The sequence below is a fragment of the Macrotis lagotis genome, chromosome 5 (assembly GCF_037893015.1).
Source record: "Macrotis lagotis isolate mMagLag1 chromosome 5, bilby.v1.9.chrom.fasta, whole genome shotgun sequence".
In the NCBI taxonomy this organism is placed as follows: Eukaryota; Metazoa; Chordata; class Mammalia; order Peramelemorphia; family Peramelidae; genus Macrotis; species Macrotis lagotis.
This window is the reverse complement of record NC_133662.1, coordinates 225,224,814-225,243,402: the sequence shown is the minus strand read 5'-3', so window position 1 is coordinate 225,243,402 and position 18,589 is coordinate 225,224,814. Positions and strand designations below refer to the sequence as shown.

The 18,589-nt window shown below is 43.6% G+C and overlaps 1 protein-coding gene across 2 annotated transcripts in view; it reads right to left on the bottom strand.

The window, feature by feature from the left end:
- Window positions 1–469: 469 nt before the first annotated feature.
- ZNF697 (zinc finger protein 697) overlaps window positions 470–18,589 on the bottom strand; it is a 37,601-nt gene continuing 19,481 nt past the window's right edge. For both annotated transcript variants that reach the window (XM_074188576.1, XM_074188577.1), the window contains exons 2-4: window positions 12,964–13,053; window positions 4,088–4,351; window positions 470–1,731 (exon numbers count right to left, since the gene is read on the bottom strand). In XM_074188576.1, coding sequence (XP_074044677.1) covers window positions 470–1,731; window positions 4,088–4,316 — 1,491 coding nt within the window. In that variant the 5' untranslated portion in view covers window positions 4,317–4,351; window positions 12,964–13,053. The remainder of the gene's footprint in view (window positions 1,732–4,087; window positions 4,352–12,963; window positions 13,054–18,589) is intronic.

The window sequence follows — 18,589 nt, the reverse complement described above, 5'->3', positions numbered from 1 at the left end:
CTGGAGTCAGGAGGACCCGGGTTCAAATCCGGTCTCAGACGCTTCATAATGACCTAGCTGTGTGGCCTTGGGCAAGCCACTTAACCCCATTGCCTTGCAAAAACCTAAAAGGATAAAATTAAATAAAAAATATTCTTAGATGGTGCAATGGAGGCCTGGAGTCAGGAAGACCCGGGCTCAAATCCGGTCTCAGACGCTTCATAATGACCTAGCTGTGTGGCCTTGGGCGAAGTCACCTAACCCCACTGCCTTGTAAAAAAAAATCTTTAAAAAAAGAGAGCGCGTGAGGGCAGTGACTCGGCACAGCGCGGCCTCTCGTTCGGGTCCAGTTCCCGTGCATGTCGTGGTCTCCTTTGCAAAGTGAAGGGCGCGGGCGGCGCAGCGGGCGGAGCCCCGGCGCCCGGAGCCGCCGCGGCGCCCGGGGCCCGGCACGCAGTCGGAAGCAGCGCCGCGCCCGGGCCGCGCGCGCCTAGCACAGGTGCAGCTTCTGGTGCTGCGCCAGGTGCGTCTTGTAGCGGAAGCCCTTGCCGCAGGCGGCGCACTTGTGCGGCTTGTCGCCCGTGTGGATGCGGCGGTGGCGGATCAGGTGCGAGCTCTGGATGAAGCTCTTGCCGCACTCGGCGCAGGCGTACGGCTTCTCGCCCGTGTGGGTGCGCTGGTGCTGCGTGAGCGTGGAGAAGTCCCCGAAGCGCTTCCCGCACTGCGCGCAGCCGAAGGGCTTCTCGCCCGTGTGCACGCGCAGGTGGTTGACCAGGTGCGAGTTGCGGCCGAAGCCCTTGCCGCACTCGCCGCACACGTAGGGCCGCTCGCCCGAGTGCGTGCGCTTGTGCGTGAAGAGGTGCGAGCTGACGCTGAAGGTCTCGCCGCACTCGGAGCACATGTAGGGCTTCTCGCCCGTGTGCACGCGCCGGTGCTTCACCAGGTCGGAGCGCCAGCTGAAGCGCTTGCCGCAGTCGGCGCAGCCGTGCGGCTTCTCGCCCGTGTGCACGCGCCGGTGGTTGGCCAGGTGCGAGCGGCGCAGGAAGGCCTTGCCGCACTCGGGGCAGGCGAAGGGCCGCGGCGCGCCCGCGCCGCCGTGCGCGCGCCGGTGGCTCAGCAGGCGCGAGCTGAGGCTGAAGGCCTCGCCGCAGTCGGGGCAGGCGTACGGCTTCTCGCCCGTGTGCAGGCGCCGGTGCTTCAGCAGGTCGGCGCGCCAGCTGAAGCTCTTGCCGCAGTCGGCGCAGGCGTGCGGGCGCTCGCCCGCGTGCAGCCGCAGGTGGTTGCTCAGGTAGGCGTTGCGGCTGAAGGCCTTGCCGCACTCGGCGCAGCGGTAGGGCTTGTCGGCCGGGGCGCGGGCCGGCGCCGAGCCGGGGCCCCCCGCCGCCGCCGCCGCCGCCGCCGCCGGGCCGCCGCGCTCGGGGCCGAAGCCGTAGGGCCGCACGCCGGCCGCCGCCGCCGCCAGGGCCAGCCGGTGCGCGCGCTGGTGCCGCAGGAAGGCCGGGCCGGCGCCGAAGCTCTGGCCGCAGTCGGAGCAGATGGTGGGCGCCTCCAGGAGGCCGGCCGCCCAGGCCAGCCCGGCCGGGCCCGCCGCCGCGGGGTGCGGCGCGGGGGCACCCTCCAGGGGCCGGCGGCCGGGCGCCAGGCGCCGCCTCCAGGGCGCAGGCCGGGGCCGGCCCGCGGGGCTCGGGGCCGGGCCGCCCGCGAACGCGCCGGCCTGGGCCGCCTCCGCCTCCTCGCCCAGCAGCCGGGCACCTGTGGGGGGACAACGAAAGAGGCGGGTGGGGTGGGTGGGCCTCGCGTGGGGGGCTGCTGGCCGAGCCAAGCGGAGCCACGCGGGCACCTGCAGACACACGGGGCCGCCCCGGCCCCAGACGCTTGACGGTGACCTAGCCGTGTGGGCCCGGCAAGCCAGCCCCACTGCCCCGCAGGCACTACAAAATGAGTGAAAGATAAGGAGCCCCGATATGCCGCATCTAAATGGTCATTTGATGGGGGCGGCTGGGTGGCACAGTGGATGGAGCACTGGCCCTGGAGGCAGGAGGACCTGAGCTCAAATCTGGCCTCAGATGCTTAAGGGTGACCTAGCCCAGTGGCCCCAGACAAGCCGTAACCCCACTGCCTTGCAGGCACTAAAAAAAATGAGTGAAAGATAAGGAGCCCCGATATGCCGCATCTAAATGGTCATTTGATGGGGGCGGCTGGGTGGCACCGGGGATGGAGCACCAGCCCCGGAGTCAGGAGGACCTGAGCTCAAATCCGGCCTCAGATGCTTAAGGGTGACCTAGCCCACTGGCCCCGGGCAAGCCGTAACCCCACTGCCTTGCAGGCACTCAAAAATGAATGGAAAATAAGGAGCCCCAATATGACACATCTAAATGGTCATTTGATGGGGGCAGCTGGGTGGCACAGTGGATGGAGCACCGGCCCCAGAGTCAGGAGGACCTGAGCTCAAATCCGGCCTCAGACAGTAATAATGGCCTAGCCATGTGGCCTTGGGAAAGCCATAACCCCACTGCCTTGCAGAAAAAAAAAATAACTTAGCTGTGTGGCCTCGGGCTCCCCATTGCTTTGAAAAAAAAATTTAAATGCATAGAGTGGAAGATGCCATTTGAGTTTCTACTAAAAAGATTATCCAAGGTTACATGGGAAAAGAAGCTAGGACACTGTACTTGGGAGAAAGATCACACAATCTCAGACTAGGGTGCTCTACTGCAATCATGGACCATTTCAATCCTGTCTCCAAAGCGCTATTATCAACCTCAATCTCCCAGCAAATCCTACTGAAGAAGGGCCAGAGGAAGACAACTCCCATCATGGGCCTATGAGACCCAAGGAAAGGCCTTGACGCTGCAAGACTACTCTGTCCCATCCATTCGACTTCCTGCTATCTCCATGAGAACTAGAGGAGATTCAACTCCTATTTTCCCCTTTTGGCCTCTTGGAGGAGTTGTAGAGAGGGAGTTCCAGGAGTGACTATTCAAAAAGCCTCTCCACATCTTTCCAAGGTAGTCCCAACACTGAGAATCAGATAATACAGTTATCCCACCCATTGCTCTAACAGAGGAATAAGCAATAGGAAGTACTGAGCACTTTGCAAAATACAATTAGTTGGCTAAAATAAAGAAGAAATGAAAAAAATGCAATTAGTTGGAAATAGTTGGAATTGAAAAGTCAAAAAATCTCGGCTCAGGTCTTTGGCCATTCATATACTGGGTGACCTTTGGGAAATCACTTCACCATTTTGTGCCTCTAATTCTTCACCCACAAAGATAGGGGAAAAGGAGAGAAATGAGTTTGTTGGCAAGCATGATCAGGGGACAGACCAACTTTACCCCAGGTCACTGTCTCCTTCCCATATTGAACTGAACCATTACAAAACCAAAAACAGCTGTGAAGCATATTTTGCAAAATGCTTCATCTGTGGGGGAAGAACAGAGCTAGAAAGTGAAGAGAAAAGAGCAAAGCTAAAGGCCCAGGTTAAAGATCCAGGCCAGATTTCTTCCAGTTTCTTGCTTCTTATTCCCAAGCAGAAGGTATTACAAGAATTAAGCCCAAGGCTGCTCAGTTAGAAAAAAGCTGCATGCCTCTCTGCATTGAAGGGTTGGAAGAAGAGGCTAGGGATGTGTTAGAGGAAAGAACATCATCTTAATATCCCAGCCACGAGGTTTCTCGGTAACTTCCATACCCTGGGAATCCAGGAGGTGGAATGAAGCCAGCCAGTGTTCCAAGACACAAACATAGGAAGACTAAGGCAAAGCGTACCCCCTTCCATCTAGGAAGCAGTCATAACTTCCTTCCACTTAAGCCTCTTCCCCCATACCTACCGGCATCACCTCAATCAGGTCTGGATTGAGGATAGGGATCCACTCTCGGCCCGACACTGGAAAGGGCTAGGAAACTGCAGGATCCAGGTGTTACGGAAGGAGATGCCAAGCTGGGTCTCCACAGCATGTTGGTGGTACTGTAGCCCATATTGCCTCAGTCTCCCCCAGAGGCCTCATTCAACACCTAATGCAACTGCTGGTTACAATACTAGAGGAGTTAGAACTGAATGTACTCAGGGCAGCTTCCACGGAAATTCCAGCTTTACATAGAATGCACTCCTCACCTGTGTAGATGTCTGTCACCATCTCCCTCTCCTCTGAGTCCTCCTCTCTGTATTTCTCGTCCAGCAGGTCCGAGCCCACCTCCCTCTCCTGCGAGTCGTCCTCTCTCTCATCCATGTACTGCAGGTCTGAACCCATCCCCCTCTCCTCCGAGTCCTCGATATCTGAGCCCATCCCCCTGTCCCCCGAGTCTTGGAGTTCAGACACACCCAGTTCTTCCTCTTGTTCCATCCGGGAAAACCAGGCCAGGAATTGATCGGGGATTTCTGCTCATGGATGAAAATACACACAAACAAACAAAAATAGAAGGTTAAATCACTTTGTGGGAGGATTTTATTCATTCAGTTCAACAACTCAGCATACATTTATTATTGTACTATGGGCAAGGCATTGTGCTAGGGATGTAAAGATAGAAGGAACATGGGTCCTGCTCTCTAGGGAACAAACAAATTAATGAAGATGGAAAGAGATAAAAAATATACAAATATAGAAGGGAGGGCAAGAAAAGCACCAAGGAGAGATGTGAAGAAAGTGTTCTAGGGATGTGAAGAGGAAAAGCTGACATTCTAAGCAATGGGGAGATAGGGAGGGGGAGAGTGTGAAAAAAAGTTTCTTGGAAGAAGTGGCATCTGGGTAGGGCCTGAGTAAATAAAAATAGGGACCAGAGATGGAAAAAAGTGAGCAAAGGAATGGTGAACAGATAAGCAAGATGGAGGTGCAGAGTAAAGCCAGTTTGGCAAGAATATACAGTAGGTAATGAAGAATAGTCATCCTGGAGAAATAAGTTGGAGATGGATCATGAGCAACAAAAATCTAGGAGATGACATGACTGTAGTGGTTTTTTAGAAATGGTTTTGTGTAGTATTTGAGCAGAGGATGGATTGGAGAAGGAACATGTGGAATAAGAGAAGATGAATTGGCCTAATTAAGTCTACTACTGGAGCAACTAGATGGCATAGTGGATAGAACACATGCCCTGGACTCAGGAGGACCTGAGTTCAAATTTGGCCTCAGACACTTAATTACCTGTGACTTTGGGCAAATCACGACCCCATTGCCTTGCAACAAGGAAAAAAAAAGTATAACATTTTAGGTGAAAAGAGATGAAGGCCAAAGCAAGCGTGATTGTGGTGGAAATGGTGTAGCACACTGGATGCAAAACATCCTAACAGGGTTTTGAAATTGGGAAAAGGGAAGGGATCCATGAAGAGTGAGTGAATTAATAATCAAAGATGAATCCAAGGTTACAAGCTTAGAATGCTGAGGGTTAGTGGTAAATGGAGAAATTCAGAAGATGAGATATATTCTTGAGGAGAAGATAATAAACTCTGTCTTGGATACAACAGATTCAGTTCACATCAAAGTGGAACTCTAGAAGTAAATTGGACATTACAGGAGTGGTGCCAGGGAAAAGTTATCAATAATGATAACAGAGAGAATGATTGAAACTTTGGGAACAGATGAGATTACAAAAATAGGCAATGTAAAATCTTATGTGAATACCTATGTCAGAGAAGTAGAGAAACTGTTTAAGAATGCAGTGTGATATTTAACCTATATCAGATAACTTACTGTCATGGAAAGGTAGAAGAATATGGATCTCAAAAGTTTACAAAAATGAATGCTGAAAACTATCTTTGGAAGTTATTGAAAAAATGAAATAACATTAAAGAGATTTTCTAGTGATGTTGGCCATTAAGAGCAAATACAAAATTAATAAAGACTGAAATGTGCTTATAAAAGCAGAATCTGTTAATATTCTCTTGTCATGGTATTCACTCTCTGTCCAATTAACCAAATGGAAGTCCTAATGTTATCTCCTATTGCAAAACATAGCTATTCAGTACTAATGTTGATAACAATACAGATAGAAAAAAGAACACTTTGTGGTGAGGTTAAGTATGATGAGGTTAGTAAAAAAGACAAGTGGATTATTTTACAGGAAAGAAACTCTTTCAGTACTTGTGAGGTGGAAAGTCAGACATGAAGGACATTAAGGAAATAGGAGAAATGAGGGGTAAAGTATTCCTACTTGAAGTCTGGTAGTAAAGGAAAGGAGATGATAACTTGAAACACAGAATAATCAAAGAAAATTTTTTGGCAAAGGGAAGTAATTCCATAGTATGAAGCTAAGGTTTCCTAATTAAATTAGGAAAGGCAAAAGAGAAAGAGATCATGATTAATGGGGAAAGAAAATTTGATAGTGGAAGGGACAGAGGATAAAAACCAAATGATAATAATAGTTTGTATTTATACTAATTGGTAAAAAAAATTTACATCTCATCGAATTTAAAAACATTAAATACCCAGTCATGTCACAGAGAAATTATCTGAACAAGAATAAATGCCAAGTCAGTGGTAGACCCTAGAAATCACAGGGTTCCTGGTTCAGGTCACTTTCCCTATTACCTGGATGCCTTCTATCACTATTTCTTCCTTCACTTACTCAAAATGGCACATCCCTTCTCCTTCCCCATGTACAAAGGATCCCATTCTGGCAGACAGACCAATCTATCATCCCACCTTCACTAATCTTCAATCTCTTCCTGCTTAATGGCTGCTTCCTTGATGCCTACCATCTACTCCATTCTCAAAATACCTTTATTTGACTGATCCATCTAGTTCTTAATAAACTTTTATCCCCTTTGACATGACAGTCCTTAAAAAGTCCTCTAAAATAGCTATGTGTCTTGCTTCCTTTCCTCTTAATCTCTTCTTACAATATGGATTCCAACCTCATCAATCAACCCAAAGTGCTCTTTTTGTTTCTTCTCTCTCAATTCTCTTCTTCCCTGGCTTCTTTGCAGCCTTTGAGACTGTGAGATCACCCTCTTCTGCTTAACATTACCTTCTCTCTAGGTTTTCATGACAGTATTCTCTTAATTCTCTCCCTCCACACCACTCTCCCTTTATTACTCATTTGATATCAGCTCCTATTTTGGTTATCACCTCTATGTGGGTGATTCTCAAAATCTAGTTTTTCAGCCCTTACCTCTATTACAGTAACTTACTGGTTGGTCTATCCCAAGTCTCTTCTCATTCCAGTCCAGTCTTCATTCAGCTGGAGTTATCACTTCTCTGCTGACCTCTAGTCTCCTATCTCCAACTACCAATAGAGTATTTCCAATAGACATCTTAAATTCAACAAATCCTAAACTAGATTCATTATCTTTCCTTTAAAATGCTTCCCCAGAGTGGCTAGAGCACTGGCCTTGGAGTCAGGAGTACCAGAGTTCAAATCTGGCCTTAGACACATAATAATTACCTACAAGCCACTTAATCCCATTTGCCTTGCAAAAAAAAAAAACTAAAAAAATAATAAAATGCTTCCCCCTCTTCCTAATATCCCCCTCTTCCTAATATCACTTTTATTGTTGAAGTTACCGTTAACACTGTGCTGTCTTGAAAATCTAGGTGTCATCTCTGTCCTATTTTCTCACAACAATCTGTTGCCAAAGTTTTATGATTTTTACCTTTGTAACATGTCTCATACCCTTTGTATCCTCTGACAGCTAGAGGCAGCTAGGTGATACAGAAGACAGATAGGATATCAGATCTAGAGTCAGAAAGATTCTTCTCGAGTTCAAATCTGGCCTTATTCTCTTACATGCAAGCTGTGTGATCCTGGGCAAGTCACTTAACCTTGTCTGCCTTGGTTTTCCTCATTTGTAAAATGACCTGAGAAGGAAAATGATAAACCTTTGCCAGGAAAACCCCAAAAGTGGACTCAAAGAGTCCATTACACAACTGAATGATGACAACAAAAATCCTCAGACACTTCATCCTTTGATGCAGGTCCTTATTACCTCTACTAAAATTGCATATGGTTGGTCTGCCTATCTCAAGTCTCTTCTCATTCTGGTCCAACTTTTACTGAGCTGTCAAAGTGTTCTTTCTAATGACTTAAACATCTGATCCTGTCACTCCCCACTTCATAAACTCCAGTGGCTTCCAATTACCTTCAGAGGTAATTGGTAAGCCTCTGTTTGTCATTTAAAAACTTTCGGGTGGTCTGTCACTTTCCAATCTTCTTACATCTCATCTCATATTCCATATACTCTACATAGTATGCCAAACTCAAATAGAAACACATCCCTGATGCTGGTTCACTGACTTAGAAAACCAGAGATTAATGTTATTTTGTATTGTACATTTGCCTATTTTATTAAACACTTCTGCATACAGTTTTCTTATGGTTTAATCTGGCTTGGACTATACTTGGAACCTCTGCAGGCAACCTGCTGTGGATCTGATATCCCTGCTCTATAAGACCAACTCCTATGATCCTTTAGCAGCTCCTCATACAAGACATCTTGTTTTCTAACTCTGAGTAGGTTCAACAGTTGTCTTTCATGGTTAGAATTCTCTTCCTGCCCATCTCCAACTCCTGGTTTCTTTCAAATCCCAGCAAATAGTCCAACTTCTACCAGGAACTTTTCCTGATCCCTCTTCACTCTAGTGCTCTCCCTCCATTAGTTATTTCCAAATTATTCAGTAGTTTGCATGTTTTCTCCATTACTTAAATGAGGAACAGAGACTACCTTGCCTTTCTATCCCTAACCCTAATCACAGTGCCTAGGACATAGGCATTTATTAGGCATCTACTATATATTATTTTTTTTCTATTTTTACTCAGTCATTTCAGTTGTGTCCAACTCTTCATGACCCCATTTAAGGTTTTCTTGGCAAAGATACTGGAGCAATTTGCATTTCCTTCTCCAACTCATTTTACAGATGAGGAAACTCAGGGCTGAGTGTCTTGCCTAGGGTCACACAGCTTGATCTGAGACTTGACTTATACTCAGGTCTTCCTACTGCTAGCCCTAGTGTTCTATCCACTGTGCCACCTAGATACTAGTCTATAGCATCTTAAAACTGCAATGCCTTTGATGGGAATTCTCAGCAAGTCCCTGCATTTTCCCATGGACAGTGGTAGACAGGTGAATCTAACTTTTATTAAGTGTCTACTAAGTGCTAGCATTTTTTTACTTAGGTTTTCTATTTTTTTGGATCAAGCTTGGCCCTATTACCAGTCTTGCATCTTCCTCTCCTTCACAGAGACTAACAATCTAGTTACCCTGACAAAGAACACTCCCCAGTGGAATGCTTTCCCTACTCACCTTTCTGCCCCTCACCCCAGTTTCCTGCAAGACTCAGCTCCAAGTCAACCTTCCTTCCATCTATAAGAGATCTTTCCAGGTATCTCCATTGCTAGTTGATGCCTTCCCATTTAGCCACATCTTCTGGGTCCAGAGTTGCTTTCAAGGTACTCTCCCCACCATCTGGGGGTGAGCTTCTTAGTGACAGAATCTATTTCTATAATCCCACCATTAAGCATAGTTCCTAGCATATATGAAAACCTTCATTTAATTGACTGGCAACCTCCTAGACGAAAGGAAGGTAATAGTAATTAATCATTAATCTTCTTGCAGCAAACTGTGATTTAGAAATTACAAATAGATTTGTGTTTACAAAGAGATTAAATTAATACAGAGACAAGGCTGCATTCATCATCCTGATGCAGATTAAATAATAGGGCTATAAAAAAATGGCAAGGTGACACCATGTCCAGGAATTGGTGGGATGATGAAAAAGTCCCAGGCCATGGGTATGTTGGTGAAAGAGCAAGGAGTACAGAAGGAAGCTCAAGTCAGTGGCCGGGGTCCCTTAGAATGGGAATTGCAAACCAGAGAGTGAAGATATTTGAGGGAAAATAGGTCTCTGGGTGCAAAAACCTCTCATCCCCAGTTCTCATTGTTATCAGGAGAGTGAGGATGGAGGATGGGTATCAAACAACTGTGAATAATTCTCAGATTAATTCTGTGTCAGAATGACTGAGAATATGGAGTATATGTTCTAGGGCCAGGAAGAAGCTGATTTTCTGTGTAACTGGGCAGAGACCATCTGTCTGGTTAGAGTCCAATATTTTGGAGGTCATATGGAAAGCCCCCTTTACAGAGACTGTATATTTAAATGGCACACTCTGAGACTCCAATAATCACCATCTAGGAAAAGGGTGGAGGAAATGAAGTGCAAGTTTTGACACGAATGGATGTTTTTGAAGCTCCCGACACATCCCACTGGAAGTCCATCTGTCCTACTCTTCTAATGAAAAGGCAGCAGTCAGTCCATTACCTGACAATCACTTCCTTATAAACAAATTGAAATACTGCCATCCTTTTTATAACCCCTTGATATCAATACTTTTTGCTCTGGAGCCAAGTAGACTATAAAGATATAGTTTTTCTTCTATGAGGTGGTCAAGCAATTATTCCCTGATCCAGGTGCCTGGGAAGTATTTTATCTAGTAAGCACCTCTACATCTCAAGTAGACTAGCTGACTCAGCTACCCAAACTGATTCTGGACTCAGATAATACAGGACCTGGTAGCAGGGAAGCCCTTGCCCACTGATTCTTCCCTTATTTATGGTGGGCAAACTCTCTGCTTGAAGTCTTCTAAGATAAAAAAAACTCTCCCTCCAATATCCTCCCCACACACTCTTCCCTAGCCCTAGACAATTAATCAACAATTGTTTATCATTCTAACTCTTCCTCTGCCCCTCTTTTACATTTAGTCTTTCATTAGATAGCTCTCATGGATTCAATTATTTATATACAAATAAATGACTTTCATATCTATATCTCTATATAGCTATATCTATCTATTTGTGTCAGAGTGACTGAGAATATGGAGAATATGTTCTAGGGCCAGGAAGAAGCTGATATTATGTGCAGCTAGGCAGAGACTCTCTGGTAAGAGTCCAATATTTTGGAGGCCATAAGGAAAACCCCCTTTACAGAGACTATATATTTAAATGGCACTATCTATCTAACTACCTATCCTATTCTAATCTCTCTTCTCAACTCCAGTCCTAAATCAGTTTCCTACTGGACTTTTCTACATAGATGTCTTGTTGATATTATCAAACTTGGCATGTCCCCCCAAAAAAGAACTATTTCTCCTAAAACTCATTACCCTCTTCCAAGTCTACCCGCTCTTCAAATCAATAAACATTTAGTAAGTGCCTACTATGTGTCAAGGACTGTGTTCCAGATTTGTCATCCATGAATCTTCACTATCCCTAGTATAAAATCATTTGCCAAGTTTTGTAGGGTCAGCTTTTATAGTATCTCACCCACTCTTCTCTAACAGAACCACAACCCTAATTCAGATTCCCAAATTTCCTTTCATGCTGGGTTATTTTAACAGTCAACTAAAGAGTCTCTCCTATTGTGGTTTCACAACCCTCTAATCCATCCCTTTATGGCTGCCAAACTAATATTCCTGATCATGATCTAGAACACACTACTCACCTTTGCTCAAAATTTCTCAGTGGCTCTTCCCTGCTTCAAGGAAAAATTACTGACTCCTAAGCCTAGAGTTCAAAGACTTCTTGTTTCTCATCACTTTTCTGACACATTTCAAGTTCTTCTCCTTTACACACAGGGTTCAAGCCAAACTGGCTGTAGCTCACGTGAAGAGCTTGAAGGTGGCATCCACTACTCATATCTGTGTTTCTGGATCCACTAGCCAACCCCCAGGCCTGGGACACAACTCCTCCTTATCCCCGCCTAACTTGTTAGAAGGCACCATCTCTTAAGTGAAACCTCTTCTCTTTCCTGAAGATGTTGTGCTCTCCCCCTTCCAGAAATTGTTTTTACACTAGTCTTTGTGCATGTTGTAACCTCCCTAGGAGAACAGAATCCCACTCCTTGAAGGTAGAATCTGTTTCATTTTTATAGGCCAGAACATCAGAAGACCATCAGTGTTTAGTTTCATAAACACATGAACACCTTCCAAAGATTTCAATACAGCTATCATGTTCACTATAAGTCATCCTCCCTGGGAACTTCAAGGGTTCTTCTTGTGTCCTCTTCTTGTCCCTAGTTGTTCTCCTCTGTACAAGCTCTGGTTGGCAATGTCTCTTTTAACAAGTACTCAAAAGGGAAGACAAGACTCTTAAATGGGATCTAACCTTCATGGTTCTGTACTTTCATCAAGATATTCCCATGGGTTTTGCTTTATGCATAAAGAAAATCAGGGACTTAGATTCAATTATCTCAAAGTCCCTTTGTAGTTCTATAATTTAACACTGATCGTCTTTTAAATTTCTTCAGCATATTGTCATAGACCTTTTTTAAACCCAGTCAAATGAATATTCTTGGAGTTACGTCATGCAAGAATTTGATTTATAAATCTTTTCATCCTTTATATGATGTATAAAAGCACAATGTAAATAAGTGTCAAAGAGGAACCATTCAAGATAGAATTCCAGGCTGACATTGCTGATCCATTAGTCCCTGACTGGTTACCAATACATTTGTCTGCTAGTACCTTGGTTTCTTCTCTCCATCCACTTCATAACGAGTGTCTTTTATCATGGCATTCTGTTAGAATATCTTCTGAAGTTAAAGATACACTAGGTCAGTAGCATTCTCTTCAATGAGTTTTATATTCCTATAAATTAGGAAAATTAGGTTATTCTGATCTAACTTTCTCTTTGGTGAACACCTTGCTGGCTCCAATTTTTTAAAGTGTTCATTTCAGTTTTAATAACATTGGAAAACACTGTAAGAACAGTTTAAAGAACTCATTAAGTTTTTCTCAAGATTCAAAATTTAGAGCTAAAAAGCATCTTGGAGATAATTTACTCTTCCTCCATCCCTTCCTTCCTAGATAGAAAAAGAAGATACTAAAACCCATGGAGAAGGGATTTTTTTTTTAAATCAGTCACACCTGTAGTAAGAGTCTTCTGATTCTCAATCCCATACTTTTTGCATCAAATTTGTAACTTCATTTCTATTAGAAGAAAGCCCACATGAATTTTACCATGAACCAATAATGATCTATAATAATTTTTATCTAGTGTATGCTTACCCGTGTCCTCCACCCTTAGAAGCAATGAGTGATTCCTTTTCTAACACCTGCAAGTCTGCTTCCTGGGAGATGGGAATCTTTTCTCAGAAGCTGCATTCAAGAAAAAATACAAAAAAAAGGAAGGAAAATATAAGCACTCTGAAAAATCATTTGGCCAAACTAAAGGCTAAGCAGAGGGAGACAAAGTCTAACAATCAATTTTTTGCCAAGTAAAGTAACATCAACAAGAACAAGGAATCAAAATTCCCCTTCTCTGAATATAGTAAATAAGATCTAGTATAATCAAGTTAACAAGCACTAGAAATTCTCTGTGTTCTATCCCACTCCCAAACAAAAAATGGTGGTTAGGAAAAATGGCAGAATAAAATGTACAATGAGATTTGGAGAGAAGTGGATTCCTGCAATCCATGGGCAGTCCTCCATCAGATCAGGGTTACAGACTTGGTTGAATTGGTGTTACAGGAACAATTATCGGACTCAGAAGGAGATGGGAGCTACTAGTCTTTTATGGATGGCAATGCTGATCTGTGATTAGGCAAGTTACTTAACTTTTTCTGGGTCTCACTAAAATTACTTATTAATTAATAATGAGAATGACAATTTCTACTTCTTGTTTTATAGAATGGTTGGAAGGTTAAGTGATTTGCCAGCAATAAAGCAAATTATTATTAGCCAAGGATAGGGGGCAGGGGAGAGAGGGGAATGACTCCAGTAAAGAACGATCAGAACAAAAACAGGCTATTTAGTAAATCTTAGGGGACAAAGCCGGGAACACTGATTCTCATATTTAAACTAGAAAAATAATTTATTATTTGAGTTCTGTAAGTCCATCCTTGATGAGAGAAGAAAAATGACATGGACAGCCAAAGCCAGACCTATCAATTGTGGTAGCTGTTTTTCCAATCCATTTAGCAGCTATTAATGGGTAAAGGCATATCACAAAAAGACAAGGACTAAGTTTGTGGTCAAAATGGTTCATCAACAGCCAATTAAGTAGCAATTTTGTGGGGAAGTAAATGAGCAGGAAGAGTTAGTTATATGGTCAGTACAGTATACCAAACAGCACATATGTGGATCCCAAACCTGGATTTTTACCCAGAAATGTTAGAATTTATATAGATGTTCTACTGAAAGTGGATTGGAAGCAGAACCTTCAAACATGATGAACAACATGGCTCAAGATATCAATAATAAAAAGAGAAGCTGAATGAGAGTTAAAACTACAAAAGAACCTGACCCCAATGAACCAACCCCTTAAACATGAAAGGTGAATCGGCTTTATCAGAGCACCAAATTTGCTCTAAATGGGACTGGAGATTATATATATATATATATATATATATATATATATATATATATATATATATATATATATATATATACTGACAAAATTCCACCAATCCTAGACACAGTCAATACTCTTTTTTTTTTTTTTTAACATTTTTGCAAGGCAATGGGGTTAACTAGCTTGCCCAAGGCCACACAGCTAGGGAATTATTAAGTGTCTGAGGCCAGATTTGAACTCAGGTACTCCTGACTCCAGGGCCAGTGCTTTATCCACTCTGCCACCTAGCTATCCCCTACAGTCACTACTTTTAAGCAACCTAGCATCTCTGATATAAATGTACAGTTAAGATGCGAAGCAAAATTTGAAAAGCGCAAAGAAATCTGGCCAAGGTGCTAGGAGGAAAAGCTTACTTCAAGGTGAGCAAAAAGGCTGAGAGAAAGATTTCAAGAAGGAAATGGCACCCAAGTTGGGGAGGGGTGGTGGTGGAACTATAGCAGATAAATGGAAGTGAAAGCCAATGCAGCATGCATGGGAACCTACTGAATCTGAAAAGGTGATAAGGAATTCTGTAGCAATCCAGTCTAATTATACCAAAATAAGAACTTTATAGTAGATTTATTATGAAGCTCAATTTCTCCATATTTCTCAAAAATCTCTTTATCTAGGAAGAACATTTCAATCCTATAACTGACATCTCAAGACCCTGGGTCCCTTTCCTCTAATTGGAGAGCTCCTACTAACCTCTCCATTTAAGGAGAGTGCCCAGGCAGGCATCTCTTCCTTTTCACAAAGCTGCATTCCTCTCTAATTCTTCATCATTGTCTTCCCTTCCCCCTTTCTGCTCCCTTTCCACCCACCATTTAAAATCTGCTCAAAGCTTTTGACAAGTCACTCTTTAAGTCTGATTCATCATATTTTTTCCAAAAAAAAGAAGAAATCAGACCAGAAAGCCTCTGAGGTCACTCTAGAGCTAATTCTATAATCTCAATCTTACACGTGCAAGATTATGAAATTTATTTTCTTTGCTAGACAACAGAGCATTGATGAACAGGGGTGATATGAACAAAGAAGGTCCTCAGGGGGGAAAAAAAATGACTTCAGAGGGCCAGGAACAGTAGATAGATCCCTAGCCCTGGAGTCAGGAGGACTTGGATTCTGGGCATGTCACTGAAAATCTGAATGTTGTGATTTATGAGAGTGACAAACTTTAAATATGGAGGTGTTGCAAAAGAAAAATAAGAGATTTTGGAGGACCATTGAGAAAGTAAGGCACAGAATGGGCAGTGCCAGATAGGGTTGTAAGAATATAGTTCTTAGAAAGGCAACATTCAATCAAACAGCTAAAAGAAATACAAGAATACAAAGGGTATTTTGCTAATGACAGAACAGAAATTCCAATGGGCTGTTAGAATATTAAGTTCCATGACAGTGGAAACTGTCACTCTTGGCTTTGTAGCTGTCCCTTTGAAGGCACCTATTATTGGCCAAGTAATGTGCTAGGCAAATAAAAGCTGTTTTAAAAATACTTGGTGACTGTCTGATAGACAGATGGCAATTGGATGAGAGCTGTGGTCAATAGGAATATGCCCTAGCTCACCCAGACTACATGCTTATTTCCTTGGAAGAATAGGCCTATGTGGCAGGTTGGACATATTTCTCAAAGGAATCTCACTAGGAAATTTTCAGGCGAGAGATGCCACTTCTGATATTTTCCAGCTCTTTCCCTTTCCACTCATTTTATTAATCAATACAATATCACCTCCCCCCCCCCAACACACAACATCCCACATATCCTAGAAATGAATGTGATATGGTGCCTGGTCTAAGAATCTCTGAGAATTAGGCTCAAGTTTCCTTCTAAGATAGGAGCGGCCTTTCTGAATAGTCAGTGAAAGAATTCTGATTTTTTACCCCAATAAGAGTACCAATGACAGGCCTTACCAACTTTTTTAAAAATTAAATTGTCTACTGTGTAAGTTTTGCTGACTATGGTAGTTAGATATAGACAACTCTGGATCCAGAGTCAGGAGGACTGGAGTTCAAATATGGCCTTTGACATTTACTATCTGTGTGACCTTGGACAAGTCACTTTACCCCTGCCTCAGTTTCCATATCTATAAAATGGGAATAGTAATAGCATCTACTTTGTAGGGTTGTTGTGAAGATTGTGAGGTAATATGCCATCAATTCCATTTTAGAAAGGGGAGAAATTAGGGCCCAGAGAGATGACTTCAATTTCTGGGAGTCCCAAAAACAGATTGTAAAGGAGTCAGAAACATACTCAAACCTTCCATCAACTTCTTTGAGGAAGCCAGGAAATTGACTCACTTTATTCTTGGGACTGGAAGCCCAAATAAAAGAAGTTAACAAGATGCAACAAGGGGTATGGTCCCAGGACTGTGCTTCATTTCTTGTCAGTTAATTAAGAGTCAACCAAAATGATAAAAACAATACAGTAACAACAACAGTAATGAGTGAATGCTGCAGTAGATTAAAACCAAGAGAATACTCAGGAATTGAGACAAGGCTGAAGGACAGGAAGGAAGGAACTAGGTCAAAGGGATCTTCTGAGTAGCCAGGGTTGTGGACAGCAAAAAAACCAGAACCGACTGAAATAAAGAAAAACCTATCATATTACAGAGATGGCAGAGGGAAATTAGACATAGTGTCTCTCTGACTTTTTTTTTCAGGTTTTTTTTGCAAGGCAAATGGGGTTAAGTGGCTTGTCCAAGGCCACACAGCTAGGTAATCATTAAGTGTCTGAGGCTGGATTTGAACTCAGGTATTCCTGACTCCAGGGCCCGTGCTCTACCCATTGTGCCACCTAGCCACCCCTCTGACTGACTTTTAATAATGAATTTGGTAACGCTGAGCAAGCCACTTCTAGAGAGATTGATTTCCAGGATGTGAGATCCATAGATTATGCTTTCCCCTCCCTTCTTGGATGGTAGAGTCTCCAAAATGGCCTTGGTTTGGTTAGGCATAAGTGACAAAGCTCACATCAGCATGTGAGCAAGTAGGTTCAATTTTGACATGACCAAATTTCCTACTAAGTGTTATCGTGGGGCTTACAACTCACTTGGGGAATGGGGCAGACAAAGTCATATATGACAAATTCAGGAGACATATAAAACAAGTGCTCTGTGAGGTCGAGGAATGGGATCATTACCTACTACGGGGGGGGGGGGGAAGTCAGAAAGGTTCCTGGAGGCAGCAACTGAACTAGATCTGGGAAACTAGCAAGAATCCAAAGGCAGATAGGATAACAGCATCACAGAATTATAGGTGTGATCTAAAAGAGACTCCAGAGGCCATTTAGTCCAATTCATACACAAAAAAATCCCACTTATAAGAGACTCAACAACTTCATCTTAGTCTCATCAAAAAGAGTCTTCCCCCAGTGTTGAAGAGATGGGTTATCAGTATTAAGCTAAGTCCATTAGATATAAGCAACAAAACCCATTCAACACACATGACAAATGTAAGAGACTTAAGTGCTCTAAAGTTCCAGAATAGGCCTAAAAGATGGGGCACTTGATTCAGGATCAGGAGATTGAGGGGTCACAGCCCTATGTGGAGTACATGTTTTATTTTGGAGGTGTTCAGGAAACCAGCACCTGCAGTGTGAGGGCAGTCAAGCCCTTCTCAGGACCTTTGGTGTCCACCTGCTTCACCCAATTCACCTGTGGCTCCAAGAAATGGAAGCATGCACAGCAGGACACCCAGCTAAACCACCTCAGCAGACAGGTCAAACCAAGTTAAGGATGACCAACAGGAGTCAAGTCCATAGGTGAGTTAAGGGACATCTACCCCAAGCAGGTGGAGAATTCCCTCAGTGGAATGGGCAGATGAGAACAATTTGTTTCAATGAAGCAGGCACTGTATTACACTTAACTTTGGTCAGGTACTGAAGATGCCAAGGCCATGTACTTTATTCCAGGCCAGTGCCAGTTTTCTTGACTTTTGTCCTGTCAATGAACTTCAAAGACTTAGTACAACTCTGTCTCACTTAAATACAATTTACTTGTAGGTCAAGATATCACCCATGAGATCATTGATCCTCTTGGAAATTGAAGGACTGGGGGCAGTTAAGTGGCACAATGGATACAGCACCAGCCCTGGAATCAAGCTGAATTCAAATTTGGCCTCAGATGCTTAATAATTACCTAGCTGTGTGACCTTGAGCAAGTCACTTTATTGCCTTACAAAAACAACCAAAAAAACTGAATGACTAACAAGTAGATAGTCCAGATGAGATAGGGTGCTAGTTGGAAGTTTGGACCTAAAAGAATAGATGGATAGATAGACAAACAGACCAATAGATACATGCTCAGAGAC